Below are 25,544 nucleotides of genomic sequence, written 5' to 3'. Positions count from 1 at the left end.
CTGGCCCGGGTGGGGGGACTGCATTTCACGTCTTCCCCGCCCTCTTCACAGAGCCTCAAGGACCTCATAAGCTAGAATCACACAAAAGCCACAAGTGTGACGATCTCCACGCTGAGCTGCCCCTCCTGCACCCCTGCCCGGGCCAGCTCACGAGCCCACCGGTGTCCTCCCACTACAGGGGTCTAGCCAATCTCCCCCGGAACTCAAAAACACAGAACAGCCATTTGCTTTCTCAGTTCCACCTGGTCCGAAAGCCAAGCCCGGGGCCCCAGCTGACCCTCTGTCACTCTGGAGCCGCTCTGCCATGGGGGGAGGTCAGGAGGGTCCCACTGTCATCCCACCTGCACGAGAGCACTACCGCCTATGGGAAGGATACAAGAAAGCTGAGGACAACAGAAACCCACAGCCAGGCAAGGTAACCCTCCTTTCCTTCAGGGCTGAGCAGAGGGCTTTCCCAACCCATAAGGCAGGGCAAGCGTGGATGGCTTACGGCTCAGCCAAACCCACCCGTAAAAGGAAGGCCACTCAGAAGTTCACGTTTGGTTTCCATCAGCCATGTTAAGACTTTCCCTCAGGCTACAGAAGCACAGAGCTAGGAGAGCTCAGAGTCCAAGCCCTCCAGGGAGCCTCCGGCCTGTTAGCAATGGAATCACAGGGCAGACAGGTGAGCAGCACGTGACCCCTCGTCAGGTAAGGCAGTGGAATCAGGGCTGACCCACAGAGGACACTCAGGCTCGGCTGCTCAAATGACAATGAACTCTTCCAGGCACAGATGCCGGGGGTCTACTGCTTCCAGATTTACAACCACCATTCCTTATCCATTAAGAAAGAGAAGCCAGGTTTCCTCTTTGGGGAGTATCCAAGCTCAGGCTATAAGAACAAAGTTTCCTTACATTTTGAACACTCTAAGTAGGCTTCCAAAAATTATGATGAACACAAGACATGCAGCTAAGCAGGCTCCAGAGAGTCCAGAAACATCTCCACGTGGTCAGATCACGTGACAGGTGTTGCTTTCGGTGTCAAAAAGTGGAGCAGTCAGTTTCACAGTTAGTCCCACTGCATCCGTGACGTCTCCCAAGCTTCTCTTGACCTGCACACCAGCTTTCAGCCAAACCTGGCTGAGGGCCTAAAGGGACCTAATTTGGGAGGGTCATGACCACACCAACAGAACCAAGATCACCCGCAAGAACAAAGGCTAGAGCCGTGAGCCCCAGGAGAATGCCCCCTCCCTACGGCCACCTAATGAGGGTCAGTGAAACTCAAGTTTGTTGTGTAGCCCCAGGCCCCAAGAGAGAGGCAGCCAGATGTCTTTTCCAGCTCAGGTTGCATCTGCAGAGGACAATGAATGGAGGGGAGGAAGGCAAGGCAGGGAAGAAGTTTCCATCCAGATTTCCAAGGAAAGCTCCTCAGGTGGAGAGAGGCTTAGACAAAAAGCAAAAACCAGTGGACAGATGGCTGGAAGGTATGAGGAGTTATCAGTTTTCTAGTCTTTGCAGATTTAAGAATGAAGTACGAGGGTCCTCTGAGCCCAACAACAAGGCAGCCTGGGCTATGACACTCTTTCCGGTGGTTTTGGCATCATGACAGCCTATGTTCTCTCCATCCCTCTTCGCTCCCAAGTGGCAGGACTGCGGGGAAAGGCACATCACAGCAGCATTGCCCAGGGGGGTGGGCTTCCTGATCCAGAGTTAGACGTCCTCATGGGTGACCATGGGAACGCAGCGTCCCTGCACTCAAAGCTCCAGTGACAGAACCGAGTCCTTGGCCAGCTGCTGGAGACGAGAGAAGACCCGCCTGGCTATGTGCTCAGGCCAGTGCCTGCTCCTCCCATACTCCTGGGTGACAGTCACAGAGGTCGTGATCGCAGGAGGGCTCAGTAGAAGCGCTTTCGGCTCTGGTCCTGCCATTTGTTGTAGAGTATGAGCCCAATGACAATGGCAAATACGGAAAACACCAAAGAGAAAAAGACGATGAGAAAGAGGGCCAGGCCACTCAGGGGCGGCAGCGGGGCTGTCACTAAGAAAGCAAGAGAGAAGCAAGTCAGAATGAGGGAGCCCGCCCGGTGGGAAGGGCCAACCAACAAGCTATCGAGTCCCCATTTCTGGGAGCTAGAGCTCAGACTCTCCCTTTCCGGATGTCGCAATTTAAAACCTAACAGCCCACAGTCTGCTCATCTGTAACACAGAGACAAGCGAGAAAGCAGGGGCAAGTGCTCCAAGTGCTTCGGAGAAGAACCCCGAAAACAGGCAGCCCCGCCCAGCTGTACTGCATGTCACCCCAGACCCCCACAGCCCTCAGCCTCCTCACTGGCCATGGGGCCTTTCCCCAGGATCCCCCGTGCTCACTCTCGGGCAGTTTCATGTTGTCCACTGAGGGCAGGAACACATCTCGATGCAGCTTCTCCTCTTCTGGGGTTCTCTCCACCGTCAGCTCAAACAACTTCAGGGAAATGACATCATGGTTGTCTAAAGAAAAAGAGAACAAGGATTACTCAAGCCACCCTGAACAGAATGTCTTGGTTCAAGCTTCTAATCCACAGCTAACAAAGTGACCTGAAAAAAAATAACTGAAACTTGTTTCTCATCTAAAAATAAGGACAAAGAACAGGGAATATTCTACATTATCCTGCATTTATAGTTTTTATCAACAAGCATGCATTACCTATATAATTTTAAAATTTAGAGAGGGACTTCCCTGGTGGTCCAGTGGTAAAGAATCCGCCTTCCAATGCAGGGGACGCGAGTTCGATCCCTGGTCGGGGAACTACAATCCCGCATGCCTCGGGGCAACTAAGCCCACGGCACCTCAAGTAGAGAGCCGGCGTGCTGCAAACTACAGAGCCCACGTGCTCTGGAGCTGCGGTGCCACACTGCAGAGCTCACATGCCCTGGAGCCTGCGCACAACTAGAGAGAAAACCCGCACGCCACAACTAGAGAGAGAGAAGCCCGCGTGCCACAACGAAAGATCCTGCATGCTGCAATGAAGATCCCGTGAGCCACAACTAAGACCCGACGCAGCCATAAATAAATAAATAAATAAAATATATAAAAAAAGGAAAGTCAATGTTATAAAAATAAATAAATAAAAATAAAATAAAATTTAGAGACGATACAAGAACCCCCAATCACACGTAAAACCTTCTAGTGAAAGGAGACACAGTAGCCCCACAGCTTCCCTTTAACGTGGACAACACACACAAGCAAGACAGGAGAGGGCCTCACAGCAGCTGTTTAATGGGCCATGAGCAGGGCACAGCTATTGGCCTGGAACACACTTCCCTTCTGGACTGTGCCTAATTCTTTGCAGTAACTGTGACCCTGAATCTCACTATTAATTACCGGAGAAGGATGAAGAAGTTAGGGACTCAATTTTTTCTCTCCTTTTTTAAAGTAACATTATAAATTCAGACAGTCAAACATACTTGACGCGTCTCAATACACTGAAGTTGTATCTCTTACTGAAGCTCAACCCAACCCAAGTTTATCCAGTGGGAGCCTACTGAAGTTGGCTCCCAAGTCCTTTTACACGAACCCAGAAGTTTTTGGTATCTTCCTTGCTTTTCTAGGAAGTTTTCAGCCTGTATTTCCTACCTTAGACCCGGCATTAGCCATTTCCCCAAGAAGCTCCTGTTCCCGTTAGTATTGGTATTTGTACTAAGAGACCACAAATATGGGTGCTAGGGGTGCTCACTGCTACTAGGTTGGTTTTTGCAGACCGGATTTCTTGCCATCTCTATTATTAGGATGGCATTTATAGCTGCTTGGACTCTCAGAATCTTTAGCAGACCCCCAGGTAAAAAAACTGGATTTACCTTCAATTAGAAAAAATGTTTTCTCTGCCAGGACTGAGATTAAACCATGGGACAGGATAAAGAACCACAGTGATGCTCCTCACAATGTAGGGGCATCAAAGGCTGGGACAGCTGTGATGTGTCCTTTCTCAGCAGTTTCCAATAATCCACAGCAAAACAAGTTAAGATGTTAACAAGAAAGACCTTAATAGAAAGACGCAATTTGTATTTAGGGGTATCCTACAGGTGGAGAACATGGATGTACTAACCTAGGCATTATTGCCAAGAACTTAGAACAAAGGACTCCTTAGGATAAACAAAAAATTACTCTTTGGCCATTTCCAACAGTTGGGAACAACTTCCCACTGACAAGTACAACAGGAGGTTAACTGAGCAGGTCCCAGAAGCCTGCAAGCTCACAGGAAACTTGTGGACAGGGATACCTCTTTCAACTTGAGTCATATAACAAGATTCCATAGCAAAGATCTCCAGCCTGTGCCTCCCCTTACCTGTGCCAAGGTAAGATGTCCCACAGTTCTGGCCTACCTGCACAGTATTTAGAACTGGCTGCCAAAATTAATCTCTTATAAGTGACAGGAAGCAGATCAATGGTTGCCTGGAGGCAAGATAAGGGAGGAATCCTGCAAAGGGGCACAAGAGAACTTTTCCCTGATGGAAACATTCTGTATCTTGACTGGGATGGTGGTTATAATATGTAAATATTTGTCAAATCTCTTCACACTATATACTTCTGTTATGTGGAAAGCATATCTCAATAAGGTTGATTTTTTAAAAAAAATTAGTTGCCAGGATTTACAAAATCAGATTTCATTAAAAAAATCCAGATTTCCAGCTTCTCTTGAAAAACTAGAAGACATGGCCTCATTGAGCCCACATTTTCTATTGGCAACAACGGCTGAAACTGAGTGGATGCTGCCCATTTCAGATGGGTATTTGCCTTTCTTTCTTGCCAGAAGAAAGTTCTACTTCATCCTAGCTTCACTCATAATACATTATATCAAAAGAACCAAAAGTTTAATTCTTTACCTCTTCTGAAAAGACGTTATGATTGATGCTAAAGCCAAGGGAGAGAATAAGCACATAAAAGAAGCTTCTAATCGGAAACAAGTAGGAAGAAAATCCAGAGGAGAGAGAACAGTAGAAAAGCCCGGTACTGCTAACGCCACATAAGTCAAGGAAGGCAGGGGTTTCAGAGCAATTGGTCAAACAAGCTGAAGAGAGGACCAACAGCAAGCACACAGAACAGCGAAGAAACAGAAGAGCTTTTGCAAAACTACTTGTGCTAATAGCATGGCAGAGACATAGGCCTGAGTGCAGCATTTACCATGGGGGTAAATCTACAGAGGTGGATGTCTTAGAAACGCAAGCATCTGCACACACAACACATTCAAAAGTCTGAGCACAAAGGAGAGTCTGGGGGTCGGAAGAGGGAGGGCAGAGTCAAGGAAAAGCTTTGTTAAGAGAAAGGGAACTAAGCACATTAGGTGAAAGGACAGGAACCTGGCTATAAAAAGAGGCACAAGAAATAGGAAAGCACAGAACTCAAAACACAGGCTGGAAGAGCTGGCTTGATGTAGAGGCAAACACTGCTTTCCATTAGCACCAAACATCTCCCGAAGACAACTGTGCTAGATAACCGCCGGCCTGGGCTTTTAAGGGATCTGGACACGAGAGTGCAGGAAGATAAGCGCTCACAGGGCACTTGTTTGCCAGAGTTCTGCATGGCTGGCTCTCCCCTCTGAGAAGCCTCACCCAGGCTGCCTATCGAGATGTGACCTCAGTTAGGGCAAGTAAGGAACGCACATGGCAGTACCTGAGAGATCCCCAGTGATGGAGGAGGTGCCGAAGTAGTAGCCCCGGGGCAGACGGACACCGGGCACCTCTATGCAGTCCCTCCACTCATGCTTGCCATCGATGTCCATCATTATCTAGAATAAAAAGAAGAGATAGGGCTTCCCTGGTGGCGCAGTGGTTGAGAGTCCGCCTGCCGATGCAGGGGACACGGGTTCGTGCCCCGGTCCGGGAAGATCCCACATGCCACAGAGCGGCTAGGCCCGCAACAGTGAGAGGCCGACGTACCGCAAAAAATAAAAATAAAAAAGTGATAAATCAGGGCCAGGCCACGGAAGTGGGAGCGAGACAGCCCATATCGCCAACAGGTCCAGAACAGGGACTCACCGTCAAATGCCTCTTGACATAGCGAATCACAAGGAAGGTGTCATAATGGAGATTGCGGACAATGGCCGTACAGCCCCCCAGCTCTGTAGGCCGCCCGTCCCGCTCGTGATCATAGCTGAGGGAGCCATTGTTCACCATGGCTGAGATGTAGGGGAAAACCCGCTGGGAAAGCAGGGAAGGAAAAGCAGAGAATGGTGAGGAAGTACTCTTAGGAACACCTGTGCAAACAGCATCAGGAATTCTGCACATAAAGCTGAGGTCCTCACAGCAGACCAGACAACCACTCTGTCGCATCACTAGCAGCCCCCAAGAATCCACACTGAGATGGTCACTCGAGGGACATGGCCCAGAGGTGACTGACCTCTCTACCTGCCTTCAGGAATCCTCCTTGCACCCATTTGGGGTGGATCTGGAATGGCCCCTCTGACACTCTGGAGTCTGACTGGAATCCTCCCAAAGATCGCCATTTGGCACTTATAGTCTACACAAGACTGTTGTTTTTCTTCGTGTGTGTGTGTGTGTGTGTAATGGCCATGTAAACTTCTTGAAGAGAAAAATCATTTATTATGCCTCTCTGCATGTGTCCACCTTAGCTCCATCCCTTCCCCCCCAGGGCAAGTATTTTGCACACAGAGGTATTCTGAAAATACCTGTTCAATCAGGGAAATCTTTCCATTCAGGATAGCACCTTTCAAATTCTAAAATTCTATAAGCATATGATGTTAAATGGGTCAGGACTCAGAAAGGGCAGTGCCAGAACCAGGCTGCAAGGTGGTGTTCTCCGGCCACAGTTGACTATTCTTAGTCAAAAGACCACCCAGCCCATTTAAGCTTCACCACACATAACTTCTCCCACTAATTCTCAGGGCAAGGTTCTCCCACTGAAAGTTTCCTCATATGCCACCCATTTTCCCACCTACTTCAGAGGTCCTCTCTCTCCAATAGACTCGTGGAGCAAATTCTTCCCTAGAAATAATGAGCTAACCATTCCAGAACAAGCCCAGTGCTAAGGCAGTGCAGAGAGGCAGGGGGATGAAAGGACAGGAAACATGAGACATGCCACTTCTTTGGTGAGTCCCTCATTGTCCTAAACAATCAACATGCAAGGTAAAGATGCAGTCAAAATCGGAGACTGGTGACTCCTGAGACAACAGCCACACGGATTCTAAACAGTAGCAAATGTTGGATGGACACATAGGGAGTACGGGATGGCCATGGTGGGTCAAGAACTGAGTACCTGGACTCCGGGAGAATATCGTCTCTTCTGGGCCTGAGAGGGTCCAGCAGGTTATTATAAAAACAAGAGAGGGCACAGAAGACAGGAGACCAAGTCAGAAAGAAACAGCCATGGAAGAGCTATGACCCAGCTGTGGTGGATGAGCAAACCAGTCTAAATCCCCAAACAGAATTTTAGGGTCCATGGAAGGCACTTCGCAAGTCTTCATACCCCTCAAAACTACAGGCAAAACTATATGCACAGGTGTTTGTACATTTTCTAAGGAGAGGGTCTGCTGCTATCATCAGATTCTCAAAGGGGTCCACTAGGAAGACCCCTCTAACCCACGTGGGGTTCTGAAACTCTCCGAAACTTTATAAAACACACAGCATCACACTCTCCAAGCAGGCCTCACTTATGTCTCTGACAGTCCAAAAGTCAGGCCATGAGTTGGTCTGTACCCAGACTACAGTATTTCTTTAGCAAGGGGAGAGACAGGAGTGATAAATGGGGCTAAATTCTTCCAAATTCAAGATGTCCTTTACTGCCCAGGATCTGAGGATACAGCTCTTTCCCAGAAGACAAAAATCCCATCACTTGAGAGGCTATCAAATTACCTCTAATCCAAAGGGATCATCTACCCTGTAATTGAGCCTTATGGACATGTATTTCCAAACAGTTATTCTAACCGACAACATGTGGGCAAGAAAAAGCTCTGTGGGAACGCTGCAGCAGGACAGACTTAGAAAAATCACAAGGTTCAAGCACGTTTAGCTTTGCTCCAGAAAACTGCTACAGTTCTAAGCTACTAGCAGTAACAGATACCTGTACAAGCTCAGCTCGGCCCTGCCCTACAGGAAGTGTGGGCAAAGGTGTAGAACCCAAAGCGTTCCTGCCCTCTAATCCTTAGTGAGCACCTGTTACGAGCCAGGCACAGTCCCAGATGCTGGGCGCTCAATGGCAAACAAGATGGGCAGACATCTGCTCTCATGGAGCTGACATTAGAGTGGAGGGGACAAACAATAAGTAAGTAAATAAAATCACTTGAGACTGATAAATGCTATGATGAAAATAAAATAGGTAACACAATAGAGACTGATGAGGAAACATCTCTCTGAGGAGACATCTGAGCTGAGACCCAAGTAGTTAGAGAGAATCCACCAAAAAATCTGAGGGCACAGGAAGCATGAGGTTAGCATATTCAAGGACCAGAAGATGACAGGGGTGTCTTCAACCCAGCTAGTGAAGAAGGGGCTGGTGTGAGCTGAGGAGGGAGCCAGCTCACACCAGCCCCTTACAGGCCACAGCAAGGGTCTGGGGTGAGCCTCAGAGTAGCGGCTCTTCTCTTGTGCCACTGGTGGCATATGTACAGGATTACAGAAAGGTATGAAATGAATCAGTGGATGATTAAACTACTGGAAAACTACTCTTCTACAACTATCATTCAGGACAAGGGAATCATGAGTATGTTATCAGCAGTTTACAGAGATGGGCTTCTGACAAGAAAGCCCGTAACTTCAGTGAACAATTAGGGAAAGAAGGGATTGAAAATGCCCTCGTGAGCTCTGATGATCCCAAGCCTTGCTTCATTTATCAACCCCAGCACCTGTGATCAGAAGTTGAAGTTGTAAAAAAAAAAAAAAAAAGTTGAAGTTGTAACTTTCAAGGGTGTGCCTAGGACGGCGATCCTTAACCTAAGGGGGCCTTACCAAGGCTGGTGAAGCAGCCAATCAGCCAGTATCAGCCAGAGGCAAGCTGGGCCTCAGGATGACCTGGGGGAGCTTTTCAACTGCACATACACGTGGGTCCCGCAGTCAAAGAGCCTCACTCAGTAGGTCTAGAATGGGGCACGGGGCTATGTATTTTTGAAGAGGCACCACAGACGACTGGGATGTGCAGCCAAAGTTAAGAAATACTGCCCTACACAGAGTCCCACAGCTTTGGAGCTGGAATCTGTCTACTTCAGCAACTCCTGACTCGGCCTTCCACCTTCCACCTCACATTAACGATGTCTTTAAATGCCATCTTAACTTCTATGCCCAGTCAGGAGTTCTTGAAGGGTTCCTTGGGTACCCACTCATTTGACACAGCAGCTCATTTTCTTTCCTTGGAAAGCAGCCTATATATAGCCAGAACCAAAGGCAGAAGAATCACCCTGACTCCAGCAAAGGTGGTAGTTTCATTCCTAATTTAAGAGTCATCAAAAATTAGGAACTCCTACCTATTGTCCAAATGGTTGATGTTGGAAAGGTGGGGAGATGTCTTCAACTTTTTGTATTACAAGGCGCTCCACACGGTATTGCACCTTCAGCACAACTTGATTGAAAAGAGACTCATGAACTTGTGGTTGTATGGATCCTATGCTAAAATTCCACAGGTGCAAAGCACACAGGCTGCGAACCACTAGGTGTAAAAAAGAGCACACTCGGCCCTCTGTAATCAGGGAGACCTGGGTTCTAAATGCAGTTACACCACTCACACCTGTGTAATCTCTCTGAGATTCTATTTCCTCACTGTAAGCAGGGAGAATACTACACAGCTCACAGGGTTAATTACGAAGATGAAATATGTAAAGCATTTAGTACAGTGTCTGGTGTTCAGAAGGGAGTCAATAAATGTTCATTCAACCAATGACTAAATTAATGAATTTTTAGATATATTGTTCACAGGTGTTCATATATAAACACAAAGCCAAACATATGTCTTTTAGAGCAGTAATTCCCAGACCATTGACTGCCATGGACCACTAAAATCTCTAAACATGTTTTTGGGATTAATAGGTATGCCTTTTCTTGCTTTTTTTTTTTTTTTTTCCTACTAAATATATTAAAATATAATAATGAATGACAGGACAACCATCTGTAATAAACATCATTTTTAAAAAGAACATTCTAAACCAAAAAAGAAAGAACTATATAATTTTATAATAAATAATAAAACATTTCACATTTATGAAAAGTCATTTCACTGTTCCTATTCTTAAACCAGTGAAACTCTGTAACCCACCAATACGAGTCTATGAACCAGCATCTAGGAGCCATTCTCTTAAAGCAGGTTTACCAACCTAAACCCCAGTGCAGTTGAGGAAGCTGGCCAAGTTTGCTCCCTGGAACCTAGATGTGAAAAAAAGGAGGGTGGGAGGGGAGAGGGAGAGCACAGAGCCACACCAGCTACTGTTAAGATGTCGGTAAAATGTCTCTGGGAATGTCACTTAGTGGTGTGAATACGAATGGCTAGCGTTTTTTGAGAGCTTACTCTGGGCCAGCCACTGTACTCAGTAATGTATACATATGCGTTCATTTAATTCTCACAACCCTAAGAGGTAGTACTGGTATCTGCATTTCACAGTTAAGAAAACTTGTTTAAGATAACGGAGGTATTAAGTAGTGAAACAAGCGTTTGAAACCAGGTAGTCTGGCCTCAGAGCCCTGGCTCAATCACTATGACACACTGCTCTCAAGATCAATCAGTATGGAACAATGGTTGGTACATACTTAGATACAACCAAAACCAGCAAACAAACAAACAAACAACCTAGGTCTCTAATATACCCTGAAACACAAAGAAATACTGGAAAATGGCTCCAAATTAAAGGAAAGGAGAGATATGACAACTGAATGCAACACAGGATCTGGGGTTTTATTTTGCTATAAAAGACACAGTGGGGACAACTGGTGAAATCGAATAAGGTCAATAGATTAGATAATAATTCGTTACCAGTGTTAAGTTCCTGATTTTTATCACTGTGTTTAGGGAAGACAAGTGAAGAATTTAGGATTAAGTAAACATGATGAAGGCAATTTACTCTTAAGTAGTTCAGAAAAAATATACACATATGCATGAGGTCAGACACACACATGCACACACACACACACACGCACACATGAGCACAGGCACAGACAAACATACACATATACACGTAAAACAAAAGGACAAAGCCAATGTACTAAAACATTAACATTTTGGGAAATCTGGGTGAAGAGCATTCTGGAATTCTTTGTTGCATTACTGTAAGTTATCTGTAAGTCTGAAATTATATCAAAATTAAAAAATTTTAATGATTAATCTGAATCTAGTATTTACCACACTTTCAATTTTTCTATGTCTAAAAAATTTCAAAATTAAAAAAAGGTTTAAAAAAAACAGTATGTTAAATATGATGCAATGTTTTCATTTTTAGAAAGGTGTGTATAGTTCTGTTTTTTAGTCTTTTCTGATTTTTATGTAATGAGCTTTTACATAAAAATAAGAATTAACAAAACAAATGCCTCTTCTACAGCACCTCCATGTGACCGTCCCCTTGGCTCACCAAAAGAACACACTCACTGCCACTTCCCAGACAGATACTTTTCAGACTTTCAAAACTTTGTAAGTCGCTGGTCCTACAGTACTCTTCATCCAACTAACCCTCTGTGCAGGAACCTGGATAGAGGTGACTGGCTAACTGAGCAATACCCATCCTACTTAGAATGGGTAACATCAGTGAGATTAAGCAGCATGAGAAGGCCCCTGCTCCATAAGCCCCCAAACTCCTACTAAACTAGACTAGCTGTGACTCTGTCTCCAAGTCTCAAAGCTCCTCAACTGGAGGATACGGAATAGTGCAGCCTCCAGGCCAGCTGACTGCCTGGAAGAGCTTCACATACTTGAACATTAATCATCATGAACTCTTAAACTCACAGAACGATTTTAGTCCCATTTATCTTAGTTGTGATCCCCAACTAGAACAAACGCAAACCAAGTAATGTGGGGACTTCAATAGAGTACTGTAAAATCAGGAACCCTTAAACTCCAGGTATGCCCCAAACACTGAACTTCATAACCCACCTACTCAGACTACAAGGGCCAAGATGCAGAACACAGCCTAAGAGGCAACACCTTAATCTCACTGCTAACCACCATTATGGTAGTATGTGAATACTTCTTGTTAACTCTATGGAATAGGAGATCTTGTCTATAGTTCTACTGTGGGGAACCCATGAATCTCCTGACATTGTATATAAAATCCTATTGTATTCAAATCTACCAGAAAGCCGTACATTTCTACTTCCCCTGAAATCTAGTTCTCACCAATGAAGCTCAGCCTCACTGCCTAATCACATCTGAGAGCTTGCTGGACCTAGTTTCCAAAGGAGTGTCTCTAGAAAACACTGCTTCACCAAGGACTGAGGAAAAAAAAACAACCCTAAGTCACATCCAAGTAGTATAACAAGAGAATTTAAGAAGTTATGGAGTTCCTTTAATACTGTAAAAATTCTGTCCACCAACAATAGAGACCAAAAGGGATTAGTGTCCTCATCAACATAAAGATTTGAGGGAATGTGCTTTTCAATTGGAACGGCGTATTATTGTTAATTTTCTTTCAGTTTCAAAAGAGGAAAAACAATCATCACATTAAAAAAATACGGGAAGCCCCTCAAACTAGACTTCCAAGCTGGCCTGATCCGAGAAGAGCAGTGAGGTGCTCGCACCACTTTCCAACCAGCTGTTTCTGCCTCCAGGGGTGAGGTCTGAAGGTCTCACTGGGATGAATGAGAGCCAAGGCTGCAAAGGGCTGCACTTCTGGGCTCTCATTCCAGGAAGGCCTCTTGCCACCATACTCTGATTTCAACTGAGAGAAGACATTCCTACTCCAAGACTGCTACTGAGTTCTCTGCAATTTTTCACCAACATCTGGGTTCTCCTGAGAAATGGATGACCATGAGCTGATGACTTCCTGGTGCCAAGAAAAGATGATCAGGTTGTGTTTTAATCAACACTGTAAAAAGTTAGCAATGCCAAGATGTAACTCACATACCACACAATTCACCTATTTAAAATCTATAATTCGGGGGCTTCCCTGGTGGTGCAGTGGTTGAGAATCTGCCTGCTAATGCAGGGGACACAGGTTCGAGCCCTGGTCTGGGAGGATCCCACATGCCGCGGAGCAGCTGGGCCCGTGAGCCACAACTACTGAGCCTGCGCGTCTGGAGCCTGTGCTCCGCAATGAGAGGCCGCGATAGTGAGAGGCCCACGCACCGCGATGAAGAGTGGCCCCTGCTTGCTGCAACTAGAGAAAGCCCTTGCACAGAAACGAAGACCCAACACAGCCAAAAATAAATAAATAAATAGATTAATTAAAAGAAAAAATCTGTAGTTCAATGGGTTTTAGTATGTTCACAGGTAAGATTATGGTAACTGCAATGAACTGTAGAACACTTTCATCACCCCCAGAAGAAACCCTGTGCACTCTCCCCACCCCAGCCCCCAGCCCTGGCAACCACTCATCTACTTTGTCTCTATAGATTTGCCTATTCTGAACGTTTTTTTATATATGGGATTATACAATATGTGGTCTTTTGTGACTTGCTTCTTTTGCTTAGCATCTTTCCAAAGGTCATCCACATTGAAGCATGTATCAATGCTTCATTTTCTTTTAATGTTGAATGATATCCCATTGTATAGATATAGTTTGTTTATCCATTCATCAGCTGATGGACATTTGAGTTGGATCCATTTTTGGCTATTATGAATAATGCTGCTATGAACATTCATGTAACTTTTTGTGTAGACATGTTTTTATTTCTCTTGGGTGTATATACCTAGGAGTGGAACTGCTGGATCATATAAACTCTACATTTAACCATTTGAAGAACTATGGAATAGTTTTCCAAAACAACTGTACCATTTTCCATCCCCACCAGCAGTGTATGAAGGTTCCAATTACTCCACATTTTTACCAAACTTGTTATCATCTGTTTTTTTTATTTTAGCCAGACAAGTGGATATAAAGTTGGCATCTCATTGTGGTCTTTTTTTTCGCACTGTGGTTTTGATTTGTATGCCCCTAATAGCTAATGACGTTGAGCCTCTTTTCATGTGTTCGTTGGCCATTTATATCTCTTCTTTGGGAAGTATCTATTCAGATCCTTTGGCCATTTTTCACTTGGGCCATCTTTTTAATTACTGAGTTGTACCTAGAATATATAAGGAACTGTTACAAGTCCCTTATCGGATATACAATTCACATTTATTTTCTCCTATTCCATGGGTTGTCTTTTCACTTTCTTGATAGTGTCCTTCAAAGTATAAAACTTTTTAATTTTGGTGATTCACGTTTAGTTTTTGATCCACTTTGGGTTAACATTTGTGTATGGTGTGAGGTAGGGAAACACTTCATTATGCTGCCTATGGATATCCAGTTGTCTCAGCACCATCTGGTGAAGAGATGATTCTTTCCTTATTGAATTGACTTGGCACCTTTATCAAAAATCACTTGTTCATAATTGTGAGGATTTATGTGTGGATTTTCAATTCTATTCCATTGACCTATATGTCTACCCTTATGCCAGTACCACACTGTCTTTATTACTGTAGCTTTGTAGTAAGTTTTAATTACAGGAAGTGTGAGTCCTCGAACTTTGCTCCTCTTTAATCAAGAGGAGGCTATTCTGGTTCTCTTGAATTTCAATACTGATTGTAGAATCAGCTTGTCAATTTCTGCAAAGAAGCCAGCTAGGCATTTGAAAGATAGGGGTTCCCTCAAATCTGCAGATCAATGTGGGGAGTGTATCACCATCTTAATGATACAAAATTTTCCAATCCATGACATGGGATGTCTTTCCATTGACTTAGCTCTTTTTCAGTTTCTTTCAATAATACTTTATAGTTTTCAGAGTATAAGTTTTTCAGTTAAATTTATTTCTAAGTACTTTATTTTTTTTGACGATAGTTAATGGAATTGTTTTCTTACTTTCATTTTCTGATTGTTCAATGCAAGAATATAACACACAATAGATTTTCGTATGTTGATCTTATATCCTGTAACCTTGCTGAATTCATTAGTTCTAATAGCTTTTTGTGAATTCATTAGGATTTTCTATAGATAAGATCACATCATCTACAAAGAGAAATCGTTACTTCTTCCTTCACAATCTGGACTAGCTGCCCTGACTAGAACCTCCCGTACAATGTTGAATAGAAGAGGCAAGAGCAGACAGTCTTGCCTTATTCCTGATCTTAGGGGGAAAGGATTCAGTCTTTCACAATTAAGTATGATGTCAGCCATAGGGTTTTCATAAATGCTCTTTATCAGGTTAAGCTCCCTTCTATTACTAATTTGTTGAGTATTTTTATTATCATAAAAAGGTATTTAATTTTGTCAAATACTTTTTTCTACATCTATATGATTATATGGTTTCTGTCCTTTATTCTATTAATATGGTCTATCATATTAATGCTCAGATATTAAACCAATTGTGAATTCCTAGAATATAGTGTATTTATACATGGTGTATACCCCTTTTTATATGTTGCTAGATTTGGTTTACTAGTATTTTGTTGATGACTTTTACATCTATACTCACAAGAGATATTGGTCTGTACTTTCCATTTCTTGTGATGTCTTTATCCGGCTTTGGTATCAGGATAATACTGGCCTCAAAGAATGAATTGGTTAGCATCCGCTCCTTTGACGTTTCATATGGGTTTGAGAATTGGTATTAATTCTACCTTATGTTTGGTAGAATTTACCAGTGAGGCCATCTGGGCCTGAGCTTTTCGTTGTGAGTCACTTTTTAATTACCAATTCAATCTATCCAAATTTTCTATTTCTTCAACTATCATTTTAACAGCCATTTATGGTCTGACAATCTCACTGTGGCACAGGTGGTACCCTGTTCTTCAAATACTAAAGCTCTTGACTTACCTAAACAACAATTCTTATATTGCTCATGGGGGAACTGAGGTTATGTGATTTTGAACAACGTGTCCAGATTTCAGGGAGCCAAGGCTAAACACAACTTAAATCCTAAACTCCCTCACCCCCTTCTCAGATGCATTAATGTTGCCAGTATTTTCCCAATATTTCCTCATAAACAAATGTGGTAGACAGTGAACTGAGAAACGATGTCAAGGGCACTCTGGTGACAAGGAAACAAGAAACCAGAGAGACAATTTTGCCACTGCCTTGAGTGACCTGCTGAATTGTTCCACAGCCCCTCCTGCCTGCTCCTTGTCCTCCTCGTCCAGTACATCTTCAACACACGACGTTTCCAAATTTTCAAAAGGTACTATATTTGTCACCCTCTCCTTATGAGCTCAAAATAATAGAGCAAAATAAAGAGATTGTAGTCTCTGGAGTCAAACCCACTACCTGGGTGTCACTGACGAGTTTTTTTAAACCTTTCTGTACTTCAGCTTCTTACCCATAATGTAGGGATAATAATAATATCTACCCCAAGGGGTTGTTAGGATAAATAGGTAAGACATGTAAAAGCACTCAAAACGATGCCTGGCGCCTTCAAGTATGATGTCAAAGAAAACCATGCCGCTAACAAAACACATTTGACTTCACCCTCTAAGACAGTACCAGGTCATTGGGATGTAGAGAGGAGTACACCTTCCCCACTCTCTGCACTGAGCATAAGCTCTGAGAACTGAAATTGCAGAGGAGATCACTCTGAGAATGAATATCTCCGTTCTCAAGGAAATCATCCTGGCATAAGGAAAAAACGGATGGGAGGTGGCAGAGCACCATAATTACAAGTGCAGCCTGTGGAATCAGGTGGACCAGTGTTCAAAATCTGGCTCCACCTTATACTGGCTGTCACCTTAGACAAGACACTTCTCCAGTCTTCTGTTTATGCATTGGTAAAATGGGAAAAATAATATTGACTACAAGGAGATTTGATGAGAATCAAAATAATAACTGCAAAGTACCTGGCACATAACAGCCACTGAAAAACAGAAACTGCTTTTATTCGTTTTTTAAATTTAGTTTTAATAAATTTGTTTAATAAATAATAAGGAAACAATGACCTGACGTTGATCCAGGGGTTCTTCAACCTGGTTATGTATGGGACTCTCACCTGGAGATCTTTGAAAAAGTAAGGTTGCCCAGATTGCACCTGGGCAATCAGGACAGCATCAGGCTCTCTGACCTCGGGGCCTGGACATCAATCGTTTTAAATGCTCTCCAGGTAATTCCAAGTGCAGCTGGGAGTAAGGCAGAAAAGAAGTCCCGATTTTTACCATCTGAAACTAATTTTTTTTGATTAACATCTACTCTCCTTACAAAATAAGGCCCATCAGATCTGCCCTCTCAACCAGAATTACTTCTATCTGATGGAGAAATGGAAGCTAAAAGAGTTTGAACGATTTATTTCTGGGAGAAACAGGGAGCCACGTTTAAAACTCTAGTCAAGGGCTTCCCCGGTGGCGCAGTGGTTGGGAGTCCGCCTGTCGATGCAGGGGACGCGGGTTCGTGCCCCGGTCCGGGAGGATCCCACGTGCCACAGAGCGGCTGGGCCCGTGAGCCATGGCTGCTGAGCCTGCACATCCGGAGCCTGTGCTCCGCAATGGGAGAGGCCACAGCAGTGAGAGGCCCACGTACCGCAAAAAAACAAACAAACAAACAAAAAAAAACAAAAAAACTCTAGTCAAGCCCTGAAGCCCACACCTCTTATTCAGATGTATTTCTAACTACCACCACTATTTCTTCAGCGGGACTGCAAACCTTCTCATGACATTCCCCTCATTAAAATCCTTTAATGCACTTACCCCCTTAAATACTTAGAAACCCAGACTCCCCAACAGACACACCACCCTTCAGAACCTGCCCCACAATGTGCACGGTGAGGACGAGTCACCTACATTCAGGTTGCTCTGCTGCAGGTCTAAATAGCCAAGTCACCAACTCTCCAAGGAGACGCTGCTCAATCTCACGGGCCAGTTAACTTGCTCAAGAGGGAAGAGTGTTAGCAGCAAAGAATGCAATGTGAATGGCAGCCCTGGAACATGGCGAGACCGAGGGCCCTGTTTTTCTTTCTACCCTCATCTCTCCCTGACCCCCCTTTTCCCCCTCACATCCACTTTCCCTTCTCTAACTTTATCACCTTAACACATGGCTTTTCCCTCTGCACTGGTTCCTAAGTCTGCAGATTTCAACATCAATGTCACTTCCTGGAAGAAGTCTTTCCCAACCACTGTCCCCACCACCACCGTCCCACCCCAGGTTAGATGCTCCTGCTGGGTCTTCCTATAGCCCCCCCTTGGAGCACCCCCACTACTACATCAGCACCCCTGCTACTAAGTGCAAGGACTGTGCTGGTCTCGCTAATTCCCAGGGCCTGGCACCTTGAAAGTGCTTGAGGTCTGATGGACGGAAGAAGAGCCCAGAAGCAACGTGGAGAAGCAAGTCTATAACTGACCCACAACAAAGGTTCCTCTCCTAACTCAGGTCTCACTTTCCACTTCCTCTAAGCAGAACTCTGTGGGGAATGTGAAAAACTGTTGAATCTGGGTGTTGTATATACAATGATCTGTTCATCCAATTTTTTTATAAGTTTGAAATTTTTCATAAGGAACTTTTGGGGAAAAAAGTACAGTAAGTTCTGCCTCCATTCCTAATCCTGCCCTCCTTTCTAAATATTATTTAGCAACAGGATACCCAGCAACAATGTGTCCTAATCATCTTCCCACCATTTGCTCTTAGGGCCGTTAGGCAGAGAGCGAGCGCAGACCTGTTGCTAGTGTAAGACAGTACTTAAGAACACTCAGGGTCAGCTAACAACAAGAAGCTTCTGCCAACAGCCAGATACTGGATTTCAACAAAATGCTGAGATTTCACCAATTTCTTTCTACAGCCTTTCCTAGAGGAGAGGAGACTTGCTGTGCAGTCCTCTGAGAAGAGGAAGAAGAAGAGGATGCTGGCAAGGGGGAGCAGCTGCAGAAGAGAGCTCAGCAGTGATACAGTACGTCAGGGGAGTGGGGGTACATAAATTCAGCTTGCTCTGTGCTGGCCTAGGTGCACCAACCAGCTACGCATGCTCAAGCCTAGGGGCTCCCAACGTGCACAAGAGAGCACACTGTTAACACTAAAGAAAAAGCCCCATTCGCGAGAGCCATTCCCAAGACTGTGCACCATAAACAGCTCTATCTAGAAAACACCCTGACAGAGACATTAACTCTTGAAGTTCAGCAGGTGAAGAAAATAGAACCGAACCCCTCACTTTCTTTCCCCTCTGTTTCCTCTTGAACAACATTCCTAAGGCAAAGGGCTGTGACGTCAGGGCAGCTGATCTAAGCTCTGACACTTGCCATTACCTCTTGCTGCTTCTCCTCATTGGGATACGTGTCTACAAATACTCCCAGCCCCACAAATTTGTCCATGTTTCCAAACACAGGCCCTAGAGAGAGAGAACAGATGATGAACAGTGAAATAAAGCCAAGAGTTGATAAAGGAATAATACATCACTATGATAGAGGAAAAAATGAAATTCAAAAGACTCCCCAGCCTCTCCTTAAGATGAGGAAACAGCTGTAAAAGCACCCAGTGAAGGGCACGGCCTGTAACAAGCACCCAGTAAGCACCTGCAGTTGTCTGTCATTAAAGGCGGGGAAAGAGAGAAGGCCAGCACCACCCTGTTTAGCACCCCAGTTGCTCCCTGATCCAAACTGGTTGCTAAGGCGCCCCTAAAGAATTCTGCTTCACAAACACTTGGTGACGACTACACCCCTGAGAGAACTGAATTCCCAAGTTTCCACTTCTTGTTGCAGAAGAGATCAGGTCAAATCAGGCTGAGTTTTGCCACAACTTGGAGCAATGGCTCCCACACAACAAGGAAAAATAGATAACTCTTCTCCTTTCTCCTGACTCAGGAGTTCTGAGATCGGTCACTACGCATGCCCAGAAGAAACCAGCATGCCCAATGTCAGTGTTCGGGACAGGCAGTGCTTTCCTCCGGCCAACGGGCCGGGAGGTTTCAAAGGGAAAGTGGAAGTTACCAATTAGCAAGAAATCACCCGGGATGAGTCAAGTTCAGCTGCTTTTAGGACTCAGACCCCATTCTAGAGACTAGACAGGCCAGTCTTTATCTACAGACATCAAGGGAGAGGGAAAACCGCTGGCACTGTGGAGACGCGCCCTTCTCAAAAAGAGGGCACACAAAAAAGCAGGCCTGTCACACACCCCACAAGAGCAACCCAGGGTCCCAGTACCTGGCTGCATCCGATCCTTTGTGTACCAGATCGCCAAGCCGTCCCCGTGCAGGTTCTTCTTCCCTTGTCCGTGGATTTTGAAGTGCACCTGCAACTCCCAGTCTCTCAGGAAACATGGCTAAAGTGAAAAAGACCCTAGAATCAGTGAGGAACATGAAACACGAAGCCCTCAGGCCCTCATCCACAGTCTACAGACTCGGAAAACACAAACGCAGGTGACATGAGGCTAAGGGGTAAAACCGCGATCTAAGACTTGCTAAGTGTTCGTGTGGTAAAATTAAACAGATTGAGCCATTCAACTGTATATATTTAATATGAAAAGTGAATAAACCTCCCCATTATCTTCACCATCTCCCAACAGAAACAGGATAGCACTCCACAGTTGGAAAAGACAAGAGAACTTTGTGTTAGAGCACTGTGATCCTACATCCACCCAGCAAAGGATCTCAGCCTACAGAGCAGCGGTGGCTGATTAATTAACACTCATCTGCAACTTAAGATCACCCCTCTGACAGAAAGACTCTAAAAAGCTTGGATTTCAAGAAGGGTCAAAGCCCCATTCATTACAAAAGAAAAAGATAAGCTAAGTCATTCTGCAAAGGTCTCCAGGAATAATTAGCAGATGCTATAAACAACTCTAATTGGCTAGACTTGGCCCTATGCCAAGCTGAGGAGCACCCCAGAGTTCCCTTGAGAAGGGGTAAGCTATGCCCCCACCAACCTCAGGCCCACGGCCAAGGAGCACAAATGCACCAAAGGAGAACACCACCATCCCCAGCACAGGGACAGCCTCTGGTGGAAAAACATTTAAGGAGGTGGTTACCAAACAGACTCTTGTTTTTCTTCTTTTGAATTGTGTATCAAAATCTTGGAAAAATGGAGAAGGAGGTAAGTGGATGGTTAAGTGTTCTAAATAGCTGAACACTTTCAACCACTTTCAACCAACTTTCAAACCAGAGTGGACATTTGATTTACAGAGGCTCCTGGTTAAAGTTCACCGTGAAGAAAGAAGGGAAGGAAGAGCGATAGACCAGTGTGGTTCAGCCAAAGGCCCTCCAAACAGATTGTTCTGGGGAATTCCCTGGCGGTCCAGTGGTTAGGACTCTGCACTTTTGCCGCCGAGGGCCCGGGTTCAATCCCTGGTCAGGGAACTAAGATCCCACAAGCCTCGTGGCCAAAAAAAAAAAAAAAAAAAAAAAAAAAGATTGTTCTGGCTCTTGAGCAACATATTGCTAGATTATTTTCAGTTTTCATTTTTAATTTCTGGGAAATCTTCCAAAAGTGTTAGTATTAGGAGCACATAGTCAAAAATAAAAGGGGTATGGATACTCCTGAGTTCACCAAACAACCCTGAAATCTCCAATAGCTCTCCCTCCTCTGATGAGCCCAATCCCTGTGTTGTCATTCGGGGTTCTCATCTTTCTGCTTTTTCATTTAGATTTCATAGCAAGAGTGAAATTCAGTGGCAGGAAGCTGCCCCATAGCCAGTGGGTAGGTATGATGCCCCTGGGAAGAGGGCAGGGCCAGAGAAGTTCACACTGAGCCCAGAGGTGTCTGCCATTCATCCTTGGCCTTGTGTAGCGCAATGCTATGCAGTTTTGCTCAGGGCTATGTCTAACAGTGGGTCTCAAACTTTGCTGCATATTAGACTCACCTAGGGAGCTTTTAAAAATCCCAGTGTCTAAGCTGCACTCCATTCCAATTATTTCAGAATCTCTGGGGATGGGACCCAGCCACCAACTCCAATGGACAGCCAAATTTGAGAACTGCTCAAACAAATCCATCCTATTCAAATAACTCAGAAACAATGCCAAAGCTCATTCTGAGAGTCAAATAACAAAAACTACAGGTATCAGAGAATCTGAAAAAGAGCAAGATAACTAGATCCTACACTAGAATCACTGCTACATAAAAGGGTTACGTAGAGACAGCTAGCAAGACAGCAGCAAAGTCTTGGACACAATCATTTATAATCCATAGACCTGTACCAGTGAACCTTGTAACAGAGGTGTAACAAACAACAGCACATTTCTATAACCATTTTAACTTTCCAAAGCTTTTTCATATCTATTGCCTTATTTTATTCTCACAATAATCCTGGTGGGCAAGTAGAACAGATATTATGAAGCTCATTTAACAGTTGGAGAAACTGCAAACTGAGAGAGGATAAATACCGGCCAGGGCTCACAGTGGGTCTGTGATACAGCTAGATTGAGAAACCAAGTCTTTCAACTGCCAGCCCTTCACCTCTTCTACCAGAACACACTGCCCTGCATTCTGTCCAAGACTGAGTTCAGCACTGCAATCTGGGATAAGGGGCCAGCTTGTGCAAACAGCTCCACGTAGAAACTTCTCATCCCACTGCTCCTTTAGAATTCTCTGCCACACAAAATGAACAGGGGAAATAAATCATTTCCTTTTCTGAGATTCACTTGTCTACAACTAACGATAAAAACCATGTACAAGTAAGTTCTTAGCTTCTACGAACCCACGAGAAAGTGTTAAAGGATGCCAAGGTCATTCCTAAAAGTGGTCATAAAAGATTGAGAAAGAGCCCTGGAAACCGAAAAGAAAGCATCATCTTACACTTGTACCAAATCACAGTGCAGCCACACCAGGAATACTGCATTCACTTCTCGCCGCCATACCTCAAGGAAGACAATGTAGCTAGAAAAGGCCCAGAGAAGAAGGACAAATAAAATGACCAAGGGCTCAAAGTGGCTTTTACACGCAAATAAAATTTAAAATTGGACTCAAAGGGAAATAACAAGGGGGGGGTGTTACTGGGATGAAGCTTGAGATAAATTTAAAAGAGCAGTCTTCTATTTCATAAAGCAAAGTAATTAAACATGAGTTAACCTGCAAAATAACACTCAGGTCAATCAGGAATTAAAGACTGCTATTTTTCTATTTTCAGAAAATAGAATCAAAATTGATTATCTGCTATACTTAGGGCAACAGAGCATCTCCCTAAATATCTGATTTCATTATGAAGGTCATGATAATCTCTGAAATGAAAATCCTTGATATCCACAGAAGACAGAATACTGGGATAGACAGTGAAATTAAGTCAGTATGCCACTGGTGAACTTTTTAGTACTTTCTGGGTCAGCCACACAGGAGGGAGAAAGATTCTTACCACCCGGTTCCACAGGGCACCCTGTTTACTTTGCATATCTGGGGTAAGGCGGATATATTGGGTCATCACCATGGCATTGCCCATCAGATTCCACAGGGAGGAACTGCTTGTGCCTACACCTACGGAGAGGAAGTAGATCAGTTCATTCTCTTCAACACCAACACGTTCGGAAAGCCACCATGGACCCTCCGAAAGCTGGAGTCATCACCGTTTTTTCCTTTCATGTCACTCGATCTCCCACCTTCTGTCACTCATAACATTTCAACTCTTTACCATCTTTACAGTTTCCTTTCACAAAGACTTTCTCAGGTGAAGACCCCAGAGCACATCAGAGCTGTCACTTTATCCATGCCACAGTAGCCACAGCTCAGATCCATTCTTCCCCATTTTGTATGTGAGTAAATTTTAGCACCATGAAATAAAAAGTTTCCCCAGTTATACCAAAAGAGCTTGACCCTTTGGGGCTCTGGGGCTTAATCACATTCTTTCTTTGAACAACCCAAGAGTGAAGCTACTTTTCTCCTTACTTCAGACTATCAGCCCCTTGAGAGTGAGAACTTTGTGTCTGTATAACCCACAGTATTAGCAACGAGAAGGCACTGGATGCATCTGCTAAGTAAATAATCACCCTTAGCAGCAGTGTATACACTCTTGCACTCTGTGTTTTTGTTTGTTTGCTGTCCCCATATCTTCCAGTGGGGAACAGACTTGTGTTGATTAAGCCATCTACACTGATTTGGTCTTCTTTGTAGCTAACTGTGTAAATTTTCTGGTTGATAAGCTGTGCCTAGCGGCCTACGAACACTAAACAGAGCAAAGCTAACCAGCCTCTTTCATCAATAGGGCTCCTGGACTGGAGAAGAACACGTGTCTTAACTGACAACAGAATTTTATCTTCTCAGTCCGGCCAAGTTCTACCCTACCTCTGCCGCCTGCTTTATTTCTAGCACATCCACAGCTCCATCCGGAGCCCGGCTCATTGCTAGTGGCCCTCAATCACTCCCATCGGTCGCAGTGCTCTCCCCTTCCCACATTCCTCCTGTTCAACTCTAAGCTCCCCTTCCTCCAGACCCGGCGCTAGCGGCATCCGAGAGTGCGGCTTCGACCTGCTGGAAACTCCCAGGGCTAACTCCGGGGTCAGGGTGAGGGTAAACGGGCCCCTGCCCTTCTTACCCGTGGCTCCCAAACACAACGAGAGCCCCCGGTGCCCCCACCCACAGCCGGCAGCATCGTCGGGGCCATGAAGCCTTTCACTGTCCCCGCCTCTACGGACAAGCTCAGGTCCGGAAGCTCTCCCCAAGCACGACCACCTCGCCCCCGGCGCCTCACCCTGGTAGGGCTTCGACAGCGAGTGCTCCCGTTTCAAGTACTCGAACGTTTGACCCGCCCTGACTTGCCGTGGCCCCTGCCCAGACCCCAACAAAAGAAGAAGGAGCAACATCCTGGACCCATCCCGAGCCGACAAACGCCGCCGCCACAGCTGCCACCACCCAGAGGGCTCCAGGGCCGCCGCCATCTTTCCCACTGCCTTCCTTTCATCGAAAGCCCGCCCCGTCGTCCAAGCCATTGGCCCATGGTACCACCTTCTTCACGTCCTATTGGCTCTCGTCGAGTCCCCGCCCCCACAGGTGAGCATTTCTCCGATTGGCTGGCTTGAGTACCAGTTTGTCTTGCCAACTCAGGAAAGGGGCGTGGCCGAATGCCTGGATTCCCTTATTTGCATTTGTCCTGAGTGCCACTAGGCCTGCTGGGATACGTAGTGATTTCCATTTCGTCTATACATTCTAGAGTAAATTTAAAGAGATAAAATGTTTCTTCCAGTTCCACGCAAACGTTCTAGCCTCTCTGCCATAGTACCCTCCTGACCGTGCGGATCTATCAACTGATCTATAGAATTGAAGGGAGAAATAGACAACTTCACAACTCCAGCAGTTGGAAAATTATCAGGAAAATTATCAAATTTATAAAAGACTTGAAGAGCACGATCAAACAACTTGACCTAATGACATTTATAGAAATTCCAGCCAACAACAGCAGAAGACACATTTTCTTCGGGTGCAAAAGAAACATTTCCCAAGATAATCTGAACCAAAAAACCCAAACCTGCACAAATTTAAAAGAATTGAAAGCACATAAAGGATGTTCTCCTATCATTACAGTATTAGACTAGAAATCAATAACAGAAAGATTTCTGAGAAATCTCCAAATGTTTGGAAATTAA

At 44.8% G+C, this 25,544-nt stretch overlaps 1 protein-coding gene across 5 annotated transcripts; it reads right to left on the bottom strand.

Annotated features, from left to right (window-relative positions):
- Positions 1-518: 518 nt before the first annotated feature.
- LMAN2L (lectin, mannose binding 2 like) lies at positions 519-24,855 on the bottom strand. 5 transcript variants are annotated; one of them, XM_060309450.1, is made up of 9 exons: positions 24,653-24,855; positions 23,324-23,442; positions 20,185-20,302; positions 19,291-19,373; positions 7,228-7,260; positions 5,991-6,152; positions 5,626-5,740; positions 2,346-2,465; positions 520-2,016 (listed from the first exon to the last, which is right to left on the bottom strand). In XM_060309450.1, exons 1-9 carry the CDS (start codon positions 24,837-24,839, stop codon positions 1,874-1,876), a joined length of 1,080 nt encoding a protein of 359 aa, XP_060165433.1. In that variant the 5' UTR covers positions 24,840-24,855; the 3' UTR covers positions 520-1,873. The 5 variants fall into 5 exon arrangements, with proteins under 5 accessions (XP_060165435.1, XP_060165433.1, XP_060165434.1 ...); XM_060309451.1 differs by having other exon boundaries at positions 24,721-24,850; XM_030838917.3 differs by lacking the exon at positions 7,228-7,260.
- Positions 24,856-25,544: the final 689 nt, after the last annotated feature.

This window comes from Globicephala melas, chromosome 12, assembly GCF_963455315.2.
Source record: "Globicephala melas chromosome 12, mGloMel1.2, whole genome shotgun sequence".
Lineage (NCBI taxonomy): Eukaryota > Metazoa > Chordata > Mammalia > Artiodactyla > Delphinidae > Globicephala > Globicephala melas.
Note: the sequence above shows the minus strand (reverse complement) of the source record. Positions and strands in the feature narration are given on the sequence as shown.